Source organism: Erigeron canadensis, chromosome 9 (genome assembly GCF_010389155.1).
Source record: "Erigeron canadensis isolate Cc75 chromosome 9, C_canadensis_v1, whole genome shotgun sequence".
In the NCBI taxonomy this organism is placed as follows: domain Eukaryota; kingdom Viridiplantae; phylum Streptophyta; class Magnoliopsida; order Asterales; family Asteraceae; genus Erigeron; species Erigeron canadensis.
Genome location: NC_057769.1, coordinates 7,353,548 through 7,372,341, shown reverse-complemented (window position 1 = coordinate 7,372,341; position 18,794 = coordinate 7,353,548). Strand labels below are relative to the sequence as shown.

At 33.6% G+C, this 18,794-nt stretch overlaps 2 protein-coding genes across 3 annotated transcripts; one reads left to right on the top strand and one right to left on the bottom strand.

The window, feature by feature from the left end:
- Positions 1-1,731: 1,731 nt before the first annotated feature.
- On the bottom strand, positions 1,732-8,952 carry LOC122583982 (protein TIFY 4B-like). 2 transcript variants are annotated; one of them, XM_043756350.1, is made up of 9 exons: positions 8,661-8,952; positions 8,405-8,547; positions 7,884-8,026; positions 5,914-6,004; positions 5,710-5,848; positions 4,782-4,847; positions 4,067-4,127; positions 3,771-3,979; positions 1,732-2,066 (listed from the first exon to the last, which is right to left on the bottom strand). In XM_043756350.1, exons 1-8 carry the CDS (start codon positions 8,821-8,823, stop codon positions 3,826-3,828), a joined length of 960 nt encoding a protein of 319 aa, XP_043612285.1. In that variant the 5' UTR covers positions 8,824-8,952; the 3' UTR covers positions 1,732-2,066; positions 3,771-3,825. The 2 variants fall into 2 exon arrangements, with proteins under 2 accessions (XP_043612285.1, XP_043612286.1); XM_043756351.1 differs by lacking the exon at positions 1,732-2,066 and having other exon boundaries at positions 3,896-3,985.
- An 8,709-nt stretch (positions 8,953-17,661) lies between these two features.
- Positions 17,662-18,225, top strand: LOC122583123. The gene has a single exon (XM_043755557.1). The coding sequence runs from the start codon at positions 17,662-17,664 to the stop codon at positions 18,223-18,225; it is 564 nt and encodes a 187-aa protein (XP_043611492.1).
- Positions 18,226-18,794: the final 569 nt, after the last annotated feature.

Here is an 18,794-nt window from a genome sequence, read left to right as displayed (position 1 = left end):
AAACCCTTTAATATAATAACATGGTACTCACGTGATCAAGCCATTATGCGGCTATGTCCGCGATATGATAACCGTTGACCTGGCAGCATTGTCAAATGATAAAGGTGGTTTGGTAATTTCGCATATATCTCATTTTTTTTTAACTTTGAACATTAGGTTATAATTTTTATATAGTAGTATAAATAAGATATATAAAGAGAGATCAAATGAAAGTTTAGTTTAAAAATAGAAGGGAAAGAAGATTGATTTTTAATTTATTTTTCATTTTTAAATTATATTATTATTATCTTTTCGTTAAAATCCATTTTCAAAAAATAAAAAGATTAAAAATTCAAAGGGGAAAAAAAATTCCCTACATGTATAAGTTTTTATACCTTGCGTGTAGATATCTACACATGTGTAAGTTGTATTTATTATTTTTATTTTTTAAATTTTTTTGGTTTAAAATGGATTTGTGTCAAACACAATTATAAAAAAAAAAAATTTTAAAAAAACAAGCAAAAAAAATTAAAATCGATCATGTCTCTTTAAGTTATTTTCTTCCAGGATCCCTAACATACATATATATGGATTTGTTATCTACAGTTTATAATTCTATAAATTTATACTATATTATAAAGAAAATAACACTTTATTTATAGAAGTGTTGAAAAGTATGTAATATTTTCATTTAACACCTTTTGAAAAAAATCCTCCTATACTGTCATCTTAACATTAAAGATTAAATTACACTATCAATCTTTCATCTTTTAAAATATTTCCATTAACCATTTCCATCAATTATTTTTAAATCGATTATCTACATCACTCTACGCCTTATCTACCATTAACAATCTCCCCTGCCATCACATCGTCGCTGCCACGACTACCACCGCATTATGCGGGTAACATGCTTGTATATATGTAGTATAATAGAGTTCTAAATTTTTTATGAAGAAGCAAAAAACGTTATATGAATTCAGACTTTTAGTTACAACCTTATATCAATATAACTAGATTATTGTCCCGCGTAATACGCGAGTAAATATATTTTTATCTTTATATATAAAAACTGAAAGTTCAATTAAAAACTAAAAGTTCTGTGAAAATTCAGATAACGGTATGTTTCGATCAGTTTTCATTAAAATTTTAGTTTTCAATTGATTATAGCTCATGCCAACAATATAATTTAGTAACTAATTAGCAACCAGTTAAAATGTTCATTCACATAATTAACATTTATTTATATTTGACTTCAGGAAATCTTTTGAGTTATAACTAAATTCGTGGTCACATTTGACTCGAACAAGCAATTTTGGCTCAAAATATGTACACGATGCAAACTTTTAAATCTCGCATAAATATAATCTTCCTTAGCTCACAAAAAAGTGAAATTATATACTCCAGTTTCAATCTAAATAAATTGTTTTTAGTTTTCTGTAATAGATTTTACCCGCATCCACCTATGGGGTGTCGGTTCAATTAAACTGGGGTGTCCACTGCAGTACAGCACATTGGTAAACAATGACGGACCAGAAATAGAATTTGAAAATGTATTAAAATCAACTCATAACAATTCCGAGTTTCCGACCATCTATATAGGCTGTTTATAACTCTATACAGGGTTGTACTCCAATAGTCCGATCCACCAAATGAGGGCTAGAAAGATCAAAGCCTGGAGCATCTGTTGCGTGTAGGTCAAAAAATGATTGACCAGAAATGGAAATTCAGTTTGACCAATGATACACGCAATACAAAATATAAGATGACATGTTATAAAGATATTTACGGATTTACCCTTTGAGAACTCTATTGCTTGTGTTGCAGCACGACTCTCAAATGCCTTAAACAACCACCAACATTTTACAAAACCATTGCCGATGAACATAAACATACAACACTACGAAGCACCTCAAAATCCTAACATTCTCAAAAGCGTTATACTAAGAATCCTCCACTCTACTAACTAGAGAACTGCAACCGATGCCTACTATATCTTAAGTTGAATATACCTGCCTTCAATTAACACTTTATGTTTCTGGCATCCTTCGTCATCTTCAAAGAAATGGGTTCTTGCAAGTCCAAACCTGCAGACAGTCCAAAAATTGCCGGAGGCAAGCTGTCGACATTATCTTTCTATATTTAGTTTATGAAGAAGCCAAAAGAGGATAAAAAGCTTTGTGCTGTCAATCGACCGACCCATTTGAACCCGTACAAGAAGTTTTCCAAATGAATCTAGAACAGTAGAACTATTGTTAATTACCCTGAACGTTCAACCCAGCCACTGTTACAACTATCAAAATCTTGTCACCTTCTCATAACATTGAAGTATTTAACACTAGTTCTTCTATGAAGAAAGGAAAAAAAAAGGGGTGGGGGCACAAATCACCACATACCAAGTTTTAAACAAAAAAAATGATTAAAGATTTGTAGAGTGAGAGCCACGGTCCATGTAACAAAAACTGGGTTGTTTTGATTAATATATTTTATCACCAACAGGCAAATGGGCAAAATCTGTAGGTCATATGGGTTGGTTTATATTCTTTTATAACCTCCAAAATATAACATTTTAGAAATAGCTATATTATGGTGGTATTAATTTATTTACCAGATTTCATACATCAAATAATTATAATATTAAAAAAAATGGAGATTAAGTGTTGACAGGGAGTAGCAGCAACCCATACTTTATAAATTCTACCAGTTTGGCGTCCTTGACTAGTTTGCCTAATTTAGAGTTGTTTGGAGTAGGCATTAGTTAGGAATGCAGGTAAGGATGTCATTCATGTTCAAGAACCCCGAGGGGTTCAGCTAACTATCTTCGTTGTGTTCCATACTCTTTCATTAACTTCAGCCTATCCTAGCTTAACTTGAAATAGGATTTGTTGGATATTAACTATATTAATAATAGTAATAATGAACTTATAAGATAAAATCCCCATATAAGAAAATTATAGCATAAAACAAGCTTTTGTTGTATGAAACGAAGCTAACAAGGCCCCATCCAGCTATAGATCTCAGTTCTCAAATAAAAGATGACAAACATTCTATTGCTTTTGAATCAAGGATATTGTAAGGTAGGAGAATTAAGAATAGGACTTGTATAAAAAAGGTTGTTCAACATATGTTAACAACAAAGACCCTCAGATCAATGTGTCCAAGTCTCCAAGTTGTAAACTTTCTACTGGTGGGAGTTCAACGGGATGGTATTAAGAAGGATTTAAAGATCTATACATATGATGTGCAATAGTTCAGAATAGAAATACGATAAGACACCTAGGGAGAGTAAATGTTGGGTTCTCAAGAATATTGAGAGCACCTCTCTTTAAGTAACTAGCAAGTTGAGCAAGATTAGAATAGTTAAAGAAGTATAAGTTATATGGCAAGCCATATAATATCATGTTAATAACACTAGCAACGAAAGTGTGGATTAGAGATGGCAAAATACGTCGAATGGATTGGAAACAAATCAAACAGGGTTCAGGTATAAATAGGGTAATAATTTTGTACAGGCAGGTCAACGCAAAAACTTTGCCCGGTTTTCTATAAATAGTGTTAAATATGATTACAGAAATCACATAAGCTCAGCTGTACTATAACCTTTTCAAAAAATGATTTGGAAAGTTTTAAGCAATACAATTATACTTCATTACTTTGCACAATGATTTGAAGAGCTTTAAGCACTTCGAATCGTAGAGCAAGGTGTCAAAATTTTAAATTCTGAATATTAAAACATTCAAAATCATACATAAAAAGGGATGACGTGTAGAACATGCTAATTACTATGTTACCTTTAGTCAGCAAGGATGGCAGATAGACTTGAACTCTTCGATATATGGCTCAATCTTAGCTAAACCCATTAGGGGTGTTAGGTGGTCTGAGAGAAGGTGGTGAGCAAGTGGCACTCCTACTCGACTGAGCATGTAGGCTGTGATTCCCAATCTGATGGTTTGCATATACATCAAATCCTGCAGCTCCTGATTTTCTCTTGCTCTTAAACCTTCACCTAACATGAACGTGAGAAGCAAGACAAAGGAGCAATCCAAATGATGAATATGCTAACTATTGAAGGTTAAGGTGAAGATACCTGTCCTTCCGCTTCTCTAGGTATCTTTGAACTGACGCTTTTCTGCTTGCCGAACATTCAGCTTCAAAATACAGTTGCACAAGAAGATAGACTTGTTAAAGGAGAAGATGGTCATCATGAAATAAAATGCATAGCTCATTATACATCATTATACACAAGGAGATAACTTTGACATTTTAACTTGATATTAGAGGTAGCTAATCAGCTGGACAAGCAGGTTGGTTAATGGGTCAAAACTGGAAGCTTTTAGCATGCATCTAGAAAAGGTACGTTGGTTGACCCCCAACATTTTCCAGCCAAATTGTTTTTCTTGTAATAATTAGTTTGTAAATTGTAAAATATGAGTGCAAACATCTATTGTTTTATTAGTAAAAAATGCTGGTAACCAGGTACACGCTTAAAAAAACAGAAGCTCTAATACATTTTCCCTTTTACTTTAATGTACAGAGCATGGCCGTTGAGACTACCGATGAGAAGGGAAAATATTGACCCCATCATGTGAAAACTGGCCAACTTAGGTGACTCGACATTCATAATGTCTCAAATGATAACACAATATGTTTTAAGCTATGCAGAAACAAACAAGCCAAAACGGTGTTCGCATTTAACATGAAAATAAAAGAATCATGAGAAGAAAAACACATCAATGCTACAAAAATAGATTCTGAGGCATATAGACCCATAACAAATTTGGATATCAGATATGCATAATTACCAGAGTTCTCTTCACGTGATATGTAGCTTTCTTGTATGTGCAGTTGATGGTTATCTGCCATTCTCACTATAGACCATACATATAACACATCAGTATATTACATTTCCAATAGAATGCCCTATTAACAATATTGTTTACCAAGACATTAATTTCAGTTATTTGACTACTCAATCAAACAAGCTATCTGTTTACCAAAATCAAGATCAAGAAATAACAGACATCAACACAAAAAGGGAATTAGAATATGAATGTCCCAAAAACGTCTTAGGGAATCAGACTATCTCTGCCTAGCAGTTTATTGAGGTGACCCACCAGCCAAGAGGTTATGGATTCTAAACCCACTTGGAACAAATGTGCGGTAATAGTGTGAAATATCAGCCAAGAGTTAACATTCCAATTAAACCTCCCTGTTCCATTTTGAGCACTGGTTCTGCCTGAAAAGCCTACAAAGGTATTTTTAAGACCTATATTAATGAAGAGTTCCCCAATGCAGCCACTATGTATACTGCTACTGCTAAACCCACCAAAATGACTTATATCTGAACCAGCCAGATTATTCCAATCTTGGAAAATAAACAAGCATTTCTTTTGAAAACAGAAACCCTTGAAAGTCAATCCATCTCCTTTCACTAAGCTGTGTGATTATGAGCCAATGTCATTTGGTATAGAAAGCCACGAGAAGTAAAGGGTGACATATACTATATGCATTATTTCATGCATAAACTAGCAACAAAAGCAATTACAGGCTCTTAAGTAAAAGCAGAATGGGTTAATTTCTACTACAACCAACCTTAACTTAGCAATACTTATATGGCTTCCAAGAAAATGAACACTTCAATTACTGAATACCTATTGTTTCATTATTCATTAATTAAAAGTTCCACAATCCGCAATCTAACTATTGCATACATTTAATAAGTTGACCAACCTGTTTGCATGACTGGCGAGAGCCTGGCAGAGAAATCTGGGGACACATTGATGCTTGGAGCTTGCAACACGTTTCCATCAAATGGATCTTCCTGAGAAAACTGAAGTGGGCTTGCAGCAAGCTGCAATAGTGCCTGTGCCTGAAATTGCTCAGTTAGTGACATAAGAGTGTTAGAAGCTGAAATGTATAAGATATATCATATACCTTATCAGCTGGAATATCATCATAGACATTCACCTTGCCACTATAAAATATTGTCATTTGTCCTTTTGTTGCTTCTGACCCACCACCAATCCTGAAAGATTCAGGGAAATGGTAAGATAATTTGGAATACACATCTATAAGTGAGATCTTTAATCAGCGATTTTTGTGCTCCCTATGGTTAAAGTACTAACTTATCTGGCATATATCATTAGTGATGGTAACTGGATGCTGCAATTTGTAATTTTTGTAATTTTTAAGGTTATGTATATATTTGTGTATCTTAAGAAACTTGCTTACCATGTATAACAAGTCATTATTCCTTGAATAATATATGTGATATACAGTGTTCACATGCATTTGAATACAATGTGATAATCCTTTTCAAGTGATTTTGTTCTCTGCTCAACTTATATATAAACAAATCTAACATAGAAAGCAAAGAACCACATATAACATATCGAACAAAATTATGAAAACTGATACTCTCTAATATTTGATGCTCATACTCCACTACATGAATTACCAACCACTTAAATGTTCAGTGCAACCATCGAGTAAATAAAGTAAGATTCAAGTATAAACTTAACATAATCTAAATTCTTATTTTTACCAACTGCTTAATTTGCCTTGGCTGAAAGGTACATAAAACCCTTAATGGGTAACCAGTGGAAAAACTAGTAATATAGCACAACTTCTAACACGCGCTAACACCTCGATCTATATATACGAAACCCATCAAGCTACATAAAAAACATCTGTCATGGCAAAATGCCAAACGAAGATACTTTAGTTCTACTTTACCACAACATATGGCATTTTCATATGGAACCAACACACTATAGTACAATCCCTATAAGACTTGCCATGAATAACGAAGTTCCAAAAGTGAGGAAATAGCCTAACACCAGATACTAGTGTACTGTGTCACTAAAATCTCATATGTTTATAGAGTGCAAAATCGACCCACAAACTAAAATAGACTACAAAAACAGGAGCTGCAAATAGTGTTCATTAGATTCACTGAAATGATTGGGCACCAAAAACAGTAGGCGGTTTATGTATTGGCATTGAGTATGTAGAATCTGAAAACGCATCGACACCGACACTCAGGGATGCAATGGGCGGTGGACAGGAACGTGGTGGTATGTCTAAGACTTTAAGGAAATAAGAGTGGGTTTTGTAGCTCTATGTGGTGTGGTTTGGAAAAGAATAGAAAAGAGCTTCAAGTGGCATGTATATTCAATAATGAGTATGGAACTATAACTTATAACTCATTATGTTGTTAAAACTTATGCCACAGCTTTAAGTTCATTATAAACGGCATCATAAAGCGTAATAAAGTATCATTACGAGTTTACGACATCAACTGACGAGACTACGAATATGTGGGCAAAAGTAGCTAGAGTTGCAAGTGGTGGCTGGGGTTTTTTTTATTGTTAATTGCAGTACTTTCTGCTTAAAGGTGGGGGCTTTCGAGAGCTTCTTCCTAGAAGCTACATCCAAACATGGTTTTTTATTCAATAAGAGCTTCTTTTAAGGCCATGAGCTTTAAGCTGCTAGAACTTCCTTGACAACACACTCTATATAAGTAATTAAGATTCTTATCTCTCAGGTCTTAACTATGAGCCATAAAATTGGAAGCACAACTTCATAACGTAAGAAGCTGCTGAAGAATTTGACACATCATTTGATCCAATATTAGCATAGGGTTTAGAAGCATACTCTTCAAATTAAATACTTTATATAGCATTCCTTTCACTAACCAACAACCAAACGGATAAAAGAAAAAAAGAAAATGAATACACATTACTACAAAACAATGCACATGACATTCCATTGTATACGTAACCCAAATTCATACAATATGCACAAAACGATCAAATACAATATAGACTAGAGAGTACAAAAACTCCTCATTTTGAACAGGGGATAATAGCTTAACTAATGGTCATGATCCAAAAAAAAATTACCCATGTATAGGAGGAGGAGAAGGATCGGCATTAGCAGAATCATTATCACCCAAAATATCATTCTTGTCGGTATCATTTCGGTGACCTGGTGATTCCTCGGCTGAAAGAGAGATCTCTGTATCTGCACTTGTTCCTTTCTGGGCCTACATTTCACATTTTCTTATTACTTTAATATATAATACATCTTAATCAATATTATCTTCTAACACGGTGCTAGTAAACAAATCAAGTATCAAACACTATAGTATTATTATTATAATCATATATACTAAAAAAAAGCATAAAGTATAACTTTATTACATTATCTTATTACAGCTTTACCTAATTTCATTATCATAATAATAAAGAGTTTGCTAAACATAGCCCGATTCCGACACGCATAGAAACGCGGTGCTAAGCAGTTTAACCTTATAATTAGAGGGCTGCTAATTTCAGTAGCTAATTTATTTTATATATATATATATATATATATATATATATACAAAATTAAATAAATGAATCCAAATTAAATAAAATCGTACGGTTAGGGTTCGCTGTTGGTGGCGAGACGCAATGTACGATTTCCGGCCACTGTCATCGGTATCATGCGGCGGTTCAAGTAACGCTTTTAACATAATAACTTGCTGGATCGCCTGTGATTTGTTCCATGAAGGTCTTCTCATACCTATACATATAGATATAAATACACATATATATACATATATATCAGAATTTCATTTCATATAAATAAAATTAAGTATAGATAGATAGAGAAAGTCAAAAGGAGGTCAACGGGACCTTTGAGTTTAAGAAAGCGACGGCAATCTTCACGAGTGAGCTGAGAAATGTCGTCTTCAGTGAGCTGATGAAGAGGTTTATCAAGTGCGGCGGCAGCTGACGTGGCGGTGGTTGTTGACGACGACGGCGGCGGTGGTGGTTGTTGTGGTTCTGTTGTTGACATTTTGGGAAAAATTGTTGAAATTGAGGAGAAATCTAAAAATTTTATTTTATATAATTTGATGACCTGATTTCATGATTTTTAGAGAGAGTGGGAAAATTGGGGGTGGAAATGTGTGTGTGTGGCGTTTGGGGGAATTATTTTTGGTTAGGTGGTGAGTCGGTTTTTTTTTTATTTAAGGGGGGAGTGAGTGTGAACCAATAGGAAGGATGCAAGTTGACACCCCACCCCATACTGCCACGTACACTTTTTTTTCTTACGTAACTTTTTCTTATAATTTCTTTCATTCATTTTACATAATTATACTTGATAAAAAAATTTTTTTGAAGGGACTTAATTCATTTCGAAAGCACAACGATTAATAGGGATAAACCCTGCCCCGTCAAAGTTGAACCTGAGTATATCCAAGTCAAGTCATCATAAAGGGACTTAATTCTTATGTTATATATGATTATATGTGATTATATACATGCTACACATGATTATATGTGATCAAACATGATTGTATGTGATCAAGATGTATACTTATTCAAACACAAGTTGCATACACATGCTACGTACACATGATTATATATGCTTATCTTGTGTACACATGTTTTAGTTGTTTTACCTCTTGAATATTAGATTTTATTTTTTGATTAACTTTTAGATCTATATGATTTGATAACACTGATCTTTAATGACAGTTTAATGTCAATAACTTCATGACGTTTATGCCCCAGCACGAGTTCTGCTCCTTTTTTTGTTTAAGTTAATTACAATGTTGCCACCGTAATCATGGGTCGTAGATCATTAAATTTCAATGGGTGGGATTTATTTAGGGTTCTTCAAAATTCTTGTTATTTTTAAGGGTTCTCAAATTAACCTTTCCATATATATATATATATATATATATATATATATATAATAAAACTGCAGAATAGGATTTAGCTTTGCATTATGCAGTAACACACAAATCATGGAGAGTAAAATAACTCACGTGTAAATGTTAATTACACATAATTTTACAATTGTTGTGTAAAGCATTAACTTAATCCGCTGCAATTTCACTCAAACGTTTTCATTTGTGAAAAATCGGTATCTAATGGGTATAAAACCGAAAATCCCGTACCGAAACCGATACCGGGATTTCAGGACGGTATTCGGTAAAGAGTTTTAAGTTTTTTCGGTTTCGGTATTTTCGGTATCGGTACGGTATTGGTACCGATACCATCCCTATCTCCACCCACTTGTTACCTTTTCTTTCGTTTGTCCAGTCATGTTGGTGGGTTTTGTTTTTAGCAGGGTTCTTGATGTGTCATATTTTATATCATTTCCCAATAGATTTTTGAATCAGTTATTCGTTATTTTTATAGTTTTATATCCAATTTTCGATGCTTTGAGGTTGTGTCAAGTGTTTTCAGGTTGGAAATTGATTAAATGAATGAATTGGTTGATTCTGATGACATATGGAAGAAATGGGAGAAAGGTTCGGTCGAAATCAAGTGAAAGACGAAGAAAACGGAGCTTGGAGCATGTAACTCCCGTTTCCGGAGTCACACCCGTTACAAAGAGATATTCCAAAATCACCTGTAACTTGCAGATACTGATGTAACGGTAGTTAGAATTTCAAAGGAGGGTAACGGCCATCACTTGAGTAACAGGGGTTACACGCGTAGACAAACGTAACGGGAGTTAGCCAACTAACGGTCATTACACGCGTTTTTTGTATATATAGACGATTAGGGGTCTGCATTCAGGGACGAATCTCTTACATTATTTTCTTTAGTTTCTCATTATTATTAGCACTTTGGAGCAAACGAGTTGTTAGGGTTTTTCCATCTTTTCAACTTTGGATTGTAATCATCATTGCTACCGGATATTGTTCAATCGTTTGGTATAATATGATTTCTTCTCTATTCGTTTGTTCTTGTCTTTTTAATATGAGTAGCTAAATCTTTTGCACCCGCTTGGGTAGTAAGCATGTCATAGGGTCGATTTTAATGTTGCTTGCAAGTGTTGAACAAGATTTTTATGTTTAATCGTAGATCCACATTTATTTGGGTTTAAATATTGTTTTTATCTTTTATATTAATTGATTGATAATTTTAATTAGAAGTTCGGGAGAAATCTATGTCACTGTCAATTGGTTTATGAAACGGTTGATCGGTCTTTTATTAACCTAAAATCGTTGGAGTTCGGGAGAAACATAAAGATTTTAAACAATTAAATCCATTTTGAATGTGTAAACGTCTATGATAGAGGGATCTGATTAGGTGAATAAGCAGTTCGGGAGAAAGCTTTTAAAGATTAAATCATAAAATCAACTTAGGTTCTTAATGCTTAACTGTTTTGAGTAGAAATTAAGTGCAGGAGCAATAATTATGTTTCTAGCCGTTAAAGTTTCAAGTATAACGGGAGTCCATCTTGTCTACCTTTTGAGTCGTTCAATGAATGCAAATAATGTTTAGACCTGATGATTGACATTAAGGCTGATCCAAGCAGGTGTCCTTTTTAAATTATTGTTTCAATTCGACAAAAACTCATCTTTTTGATTAATCCTACGGGATTACTAACATTTTCTTGTAACTTTAGCAACGTGGCAATTCAGCCATAAAAACCCCCATTTTCTGAATCACTTTATTTTTAACAATTGCTTTACAAATTCCTTGTGTTCGACCTCGGATTTACTGAATTTACTATACTACATGCGATCAGGTTCACTGCCTGTGAGTGTGTTGTAGTCAGTCTTTTCGTAATTCGTGTTTATAAATTTTATTACTCGATTTAACACATCAGTTCCTTACATACAATAAAGGTTCTGTAAGTTCATACACACAATAATTTTTTGGGCATAATTTATTACATTTTTATGTACTAACCCAACATAAAAGTCAAAATGATAACCTGCTATTTATACAACTGGTCATTTTTGAACTCTTTAGCATTTTTTTTCCAAGTTAGTTACATACAATACAGGTTTTGTAAGTTCATGCACACAATAACTATAGGTCAGCTAGCATTTCGGAAAGTTGATTAGTTGAACTTGAAGTTTTTTATATTCGTTAGTGTTCGCAGTCTGATGTTGTAACACATATAACGCTAACTTTTTGTTTGATCGTTTTATTATCTATGACTTTATGATTTATGGATTGAGATTTTTTAAAGTTGTAGCAACTTTATTAGCAAAGTTAAGAGAATCTTGACTTTTGGATCAAAACCAAAGGCTAAGATTGAATCTAAACCATTAATTTTAATCTAAGAGTCAAGATTTCTTTAACTTTAGTTATACAGTTGTTATAACTTTAGAGGAACCTTATTCATGATTTATAATTTCAGTAACATGAAAATATTAAAATTTCTGGAATGTTAGCCTATTTTAACTCATGAGTTAAATTCTTTAATTTTCACTTATAATATCCTAATTAACTAACCTTATATGATTACATTCTATAAATACATAAAGTTTTAAAGCAAAAACTTTTTCTTTTTTTAGCATGATGTAATATAAAAGCACCTTTCTATGTTCATACCTACCTTGTCTCATGTCCAAACCATTTCTTATCTTATATTTCAAATATATCTTTTACGCATATTGTGTCATATTAGTGGATGATGTATGACCCTTCATAAGGATGGAACAACAAATGTTTTGAGAATTTAAATAAGAGTAAATTATCTCAATACCCAATTTTTTAAAAAAATAAACTAATTTACCTACTTTTTTTCGGATTTTCATAAAATACCCATAAAAATCGCAATAAATTTCTAGAATCGCAATGAGATTCAGAAGATCGCAATGAGATAGTAAGAATCGCAACGAGATTTAGTATAATCACAATGAGAGACTCAGAATCACAATGAGATTATCTTAATCGCAAGTTCTTTATGCGATTATATGTTCTGTATGCAATCACAAGTTCTTTACGAGATCATAGGTTCTTTATGCGATCACAGGTTCTTACGAGATTATAGGTTCTTTATGCGATCACAGGTTCTTTATGAGATCATATGTTCTTTACGCGAACATAGGTTCTTTCTGAGATCATATGTTCTCGTTGCGATTCTTAGTTTTCATTGCGATTCTTGGTTCTCATTGCAATTTCTTGCGAGATTATATGACAATGCAAGTACCTAGAGTTAATAGAACATCCATTTTCACTTTATAACATGATTATTTCAAAAAAAATTCATTTTTCTCCCAATTTTTAAAGTTCATTTATGATGTGACCAATTTATATAGATCGTCCACATCATTATTGGCCTTTTTCGTATGTGTTTTGAGTTAACTTTGTATGCATTGGGCGCGTTTATGGTGTTTGTTAGTAGGAAGGATGATGCCCCACTGCGCCGCAGTCACATGGTAGATGACAATGATTTCCAAGGTTATTGACTGCGCCGCAGTGGGAAAGATGATGCTCCACTGTGCCGCAGTCACAAGTAGAACAAAACAAATTCCGTGAATTGTCACTGCGATGCAGTGGAGGGAGCACAAGCTCACTGCGCCGCATTCAGAGGACGGGCAAAAGGAAGACGTCTCACTGCGCCTCAGTGAGAGTGTGCATGGCTCACTGCGCCGCAATGAGTGCACGGGAAACCCAACTCTTCAGTTTTTTAGCAGTCTCACTGCGCCGCAGTTCCGTTTTTGGAGGCATCAAGCTTTCTTTCTAGGAGCTGTTCTATAGAAATTCTTACAAGGATCATCTCTAATTTCATCACTGGATTCATTGAAGATTCAAGAACACCCATCTAGATCGTATCTACTTTTCTGTCTTGCAATTTTTATTCAAAACTCACTAGTACAATATGTTCTATTTCTATTTTGCTATTTACTTTCAATTTAGCATGAGTGACTAGATTTTTAATCATCCAATTTGATAAAACTTGACGAATGATATGATTGCAATATTTTAATTCATGAGTTGATTCAATTATCGTTGTGTCGTGATCTTTATCAATTAATTCCTTGTGATTTATTCTTTGATGTTAATGGTTTATGTGTTCATCGTTAGTGGTACTAGGTGAATATGTTTATCGTTTCAATTCGATTGTCTATGGTCGGTTGTCATAGGTTCATGGTATGACGGTGAATGTCAATTCTATAATAGGAATTAATCGGTAAACGTGTTTAGAAACGGTTGGTGGTACCACGTTTTAATTCATATAGGCACAATTGGTAATTGGATAATCAAGCAAACTAATTGTTGGGGAAATTTTCATGGCAGTACCGGCTTGGGTAATTAAACTAGCAATTTAAGTGTTTGGGTGTTTTGCGAGCGGTTGGTGGTACCACGTGAGCATTTTTATCCTTTCACGATTATCTTGTCAACTCTAAAGAATTTGTCCTTAAACGTGTGCAATCATAGCTGAAGTCAAGTGGATTCGAAGTGGATGATCTTTATCTGCATTGTTTGAAATTTCTTTACTTTTAATCGTCTTGTCATTTCAATTTCTCTAATTGCAAATTGTCAAAGTTAGATAGCAAATCGGCTACGGTTCCATCCTGTTTCTAAAACTACTTTAGCAACAATTACTTCAAAACCAATCCCTGCGAACGACCTCGGACTTACTTTTTAGCTATACTATATACGAACGGGTCCACTGCCCGAGAGTGTGTAATAGTCAGTTTTAGGGTATTTCGTGATTATAAATTTAAAACTCGATTTTGCACATCAATTTAATTATTCCAAATTAAAAATATATTTTTTATTTTAGTGGTAATTAATTTGTTATTTAATGTTTTTTTTTTTTGAAATAATCATGTTATAAAGTGAAAATGGATGTTCTGGTAACTTTAGGTACTTGCATTGTCATAGAATCTCGTAAAAAATCTTATCCTAATTGGATAAGATCGCAATAAATACAAATAATCGTAATGAGAACAAAGAATCACAATGAGAACCAAGAATCGCAACGAGAACTAATAATCGCATAAAGAACCTATGAACGCTTAAAGAACATATGATCTCATAAAGAGTATGTGATCGCATAAAGAACCTATGATCTCGTAAAGAACCTGTGATCGCATAAAAAACTTGCGATTATGATAATCTCATTGCGATTATACTAAATCTCGTTGCGATTCTTACTATCTCATTGCGATCTTCTGAATCTCATTGCGATCTTCTGAATCTCATTGCGATTTTTTGATATTTATTGCAATTCTTATGGGTATTTTATAAAAATCAGAAAAAACTTAGGTAAATTATTTTATTTTTTTTAAAAATTGAGTATTTAAGTAATTTTCTCTTTAAATAATGATAATGAATTCACTATAAATTACCCAATCCAAATATAGTGAGTATTTGAAAGTATCTTTTGTAATTATTTTGCTATAAGGCTGAATTTTGATGATGACTATTATATGATAAACGAATGTGCTTAGTTAATGTTGACTTACAAATCACTATATTAATATGCAATAAATTATTGTATTGTAGGTAGAAAGTTGATTAATATACTTGGGGATGGAAATATAAGGGTGTTAGGTATCTAAGTTAAGGTATGAAACATTCACATATTATTTTTTTAATCCATAAAATTCATGGAAGGCCATGTGATTTAATTAAAATTCAACAAATATTAAAAAATTAGTATGTGAGGAGTTCTACACCTAAGCTTGTGTGCCGGACAAGCTTATATTTACTTTTCCCAATATATTTTTAAGGAGCGATTATTTTTTATGTATGAGTTACATGCCTACACAAGGTGGTGATGGCGGCGGTGTCGGTAACAGATGACGACGAAGGTGTCAACATGTGGTGGCAGTGGTGTCAACAACGGTGGCGGTGACGGTTGTTAGAGGCGGCAATGATGATAAATGTAAAAGTAATTGATGTTAAAAGGAGGTAGTGTAGTTATTTTAAGGATTGAAAAATTTATGTTATAAATTATTTCATTAAAGGTATTATTGATATATTATGTAGAAATGTTTAGATTAACGAATAAAAAGAGAAGAATATTTTTGGTATATTAATTCATCTTTTGACTTTTTGGGGAAGAGGTTCTCTTTTTATAAAATAATAATAACAATAATAATAATTATAGATGTGTCGTTTAAAAGAGACAAGAGAAATTATGTAGTACCTAATATATAACTTTTATTATATGTTAATATTAATTATATTAGCTTTCAAGAATGTCTCAAATATATCTCTTTATATATAGCTATTATTATGAGAAATGATATTAATATCATATAATTTAATTAATTCATCGTAATTATATTAAAACTATGTGTATAATATGTTGTAATATTTATATCATATGGTAAGTTAATTAAATTGTGTGGCACTCGTATCATTTCTTAAACATAAATGAATTTCTTTATATTTGTATATATAACAAGTTTGAAATTAGTATTAGTATATTAGACGGATACCTGCACGATGCGATGGTGACAGTGGTAGCAACGAAGGTCTAGCGACATCGGCAGTGGCGGCGGCGATGTGTCACGGTGACGGTGGTGGCGGCAGCGTGGTGGTGAATGTAAATTAATTGGTATAAGAAGGGTTAATATGGTTCTTTAAGAGTTTGAGGATCTATGTTATAATTTATTTCATTAAGGGTATTATAGGTAAATAGGTGAAAATGTTTAAATTAGTGAAAATTGAATAGGGGTAATATGATCATTTCAAAATCTTAATTACTTGAATAGGAGTGGACATTTTACTTTATCTATAATATAACTAAAAGAGGAGGTTGAGGGTACACTTGACACCCCTAATCCCTCTTCTTTATCCTAATACTCCCTCTTTATTAATCATCTATTTTTTTAATATTTATTTAATAAAAAATGATCGACCTTTAATAAATAAAAAATCTTATAAGCCAACACATGTTAACCATCATCTACGACTCCGTGTTGTGAACAACTCGATGAAAGTTAAAACGTTCGAGATGGTCTTTGTTGATGAATTTTTATGTATTTTTCAAATTATATACTCTACGCTTTTTGTTTCTCTTTTTATTTAACTAAAGTTGGAAAAAAAAAAGGTAAACTGGAATCAATTTTTATATGGAGTTAATTTTCATATGTTTCTTCTTTATCTTTCGTATTAATTAAGTTGTGATATTAGTCATACACTTTTTGTTTCTCTTTTTATTTAACTAAAGTTGAAAAAAATGGGTAAACTAGAATCAATATTTATATAAAGTTAATTTTCATATGTTTCTTTTTTAACTTTCGTATTGATTAAGTTGTGATATTGGTCATACACTTCTTGTTTCACACTTATTATAAGATTTATATATCTTGAGACTACCCATCTAATGGACGGGTCTGAGCACTACTAGAGTAATATAGATAAATATAGATGTTACTTTGAGAATTTGTTAAATGTTACCTTTTTAACTCTTGGTCACAAGCATTAGGGGAGAGGAGTGGTCACGACATGGGTAACGGATTGACCATGCCGCTGAAGTAACATCGCCACCATCAATGCGGCATCAAACCGGGCTGGGGGCTGGCGGGCTTAAAGCCAGCTACGGCTTGGAGTGGTCGACCGTTGGGGGGAGCGTTTGGGTGTGTGGGAGTTTGTGAAATTTGACCGTTGAACACATTTATAAAAAAAAAATCCCCCCTACTCATCACCTATATATATACTTCATTTTTAACCAAAAAAATCACCAAACAAAAGCATATCTTCACACTTTCACCAACAAAAACACCACATTACTAAGAAAAATGGATTCCTCTTCCTCATCTTCTTCATTTTGTGTTCCACCGGAGTTAGACGATTCGTCTAACGAGAGTACTTTTGAGTTTTTAATCAAGTGTACGTCGGGCTTGAAGATACCGGCACCTGTTCCGACACTCATAGGTATATCGATCGAGACTGAGAAGAAGCTCACGCGATACTAATGTGTGACTACTTCGTTGAAGACTCAAAGTTCGACGAACCCATTTTTCGTCATCGTTTTCGCATGAGCAAGGGGTTGTTTTTGAAGATTGTTGGTGATATTAAAACTAGATTTAGTTACTTTCAAGAGGGGTACGACGCATGGGGTACTATTCAAAAGTGCACATTGGCGATCAAGCAACTGTCTACGGGTGAACCTTCAGATGCGTATGACGAGTATTTATGTATGGCTGCCCGAATGGGACGCGAGAGCATGGAATACTTTTGTGATGTGGTCATCAATTTATATCAAAAGGAGTTCTTACGTAGGCCGACATCTCATTACATTGCTCTCATGACAAAAGCTCATGAAGAAAGACACCACATTCCAGGAATGCTTGGTAGTCTTGATTGTACATACATCGAATGGAGGATGTGCCCTAAATACTTAAAAGGGCAATACATGATGGGTGATCACAATGTACCTACTATTATGATTGAATGTGTTGCTTCGTATGACTTGTGGATTTGGCATTCATTTTTCGGTCCTGCTGGATCGAACAACGATGCCAACGTTTTGCAGTAGTCGCCATTGTTTCAAAACGAGCGTAATGGATCTGCGCCAGATAGTCGTAAATGGACGGAATTACAAGCGTGGTTACTACCTTACCGATGGAATCTATCATAGGTGGGCTGCGTTTGTTAAAGCTTATCCGCATCCAGTGGAACAAAATGAAAAGAATTATAAAAGACTACAAAAGGCTGCAAGAAAGGATATTGAGCGGGCGTTTGATGTTCTCAAGGGAAAATGGAAGATTTTGGATCGTCCCCTCTGGCTATGGATTAAGGAAAAGATCGGAAAAGTCGTCACCGCGTGTACAATACTACACAACATGATCATAAAAGACAACGGGCGGGCAATATTACCAGTTTATATTATGAATCCACCGGTGCCAAGAGTTTATAACCCGGAAGCAAACTGTGAGTTACAGGTCGAGGACTTGTATCATTGGCTCTGATACGATCTCACGACGCATATATCGGCTTTAGATTTATCATACCTTGACGATCCAGCGTTGTAACCACCATCAGTTGCGAGTTTGATTTAGTTGTCTTTATTATCATGTAGAATTTAAATTTCGGGTTATGTTGTTA

Bases quoted from the DNA above. Each gene is read 5' to 3' on its own strand.
- LOC122583982 (XM_043756350.1), bottom strand. From the start codon at position 8,823: ATGTCAACAACAGAACCACAACAACCACCACCGCCGCCGTCGTCGTCA. The intron at 4,848-5,709 runs GTTGGTCAACTT...TATGGTCTATAG, and splicing joins CTCGCCAGTCATGCAAACAG to TGAGAATGGCAGATAACCAT. The intron at 3,980-4,066 runs GTATCTTCACCT...TGTTAGGTGAAG, and splicing joins CTAGAGAAGCGGAAGGACAG to GTTTAAGAGCAAGAGAAAAT.
- LOC122583123 (XM_043755557.1), top strand. From the start codon at position 17,662: ATGTGTGACTACTTCGTTGAAGACTCAAAGTTCGACGAACCCATTTTT.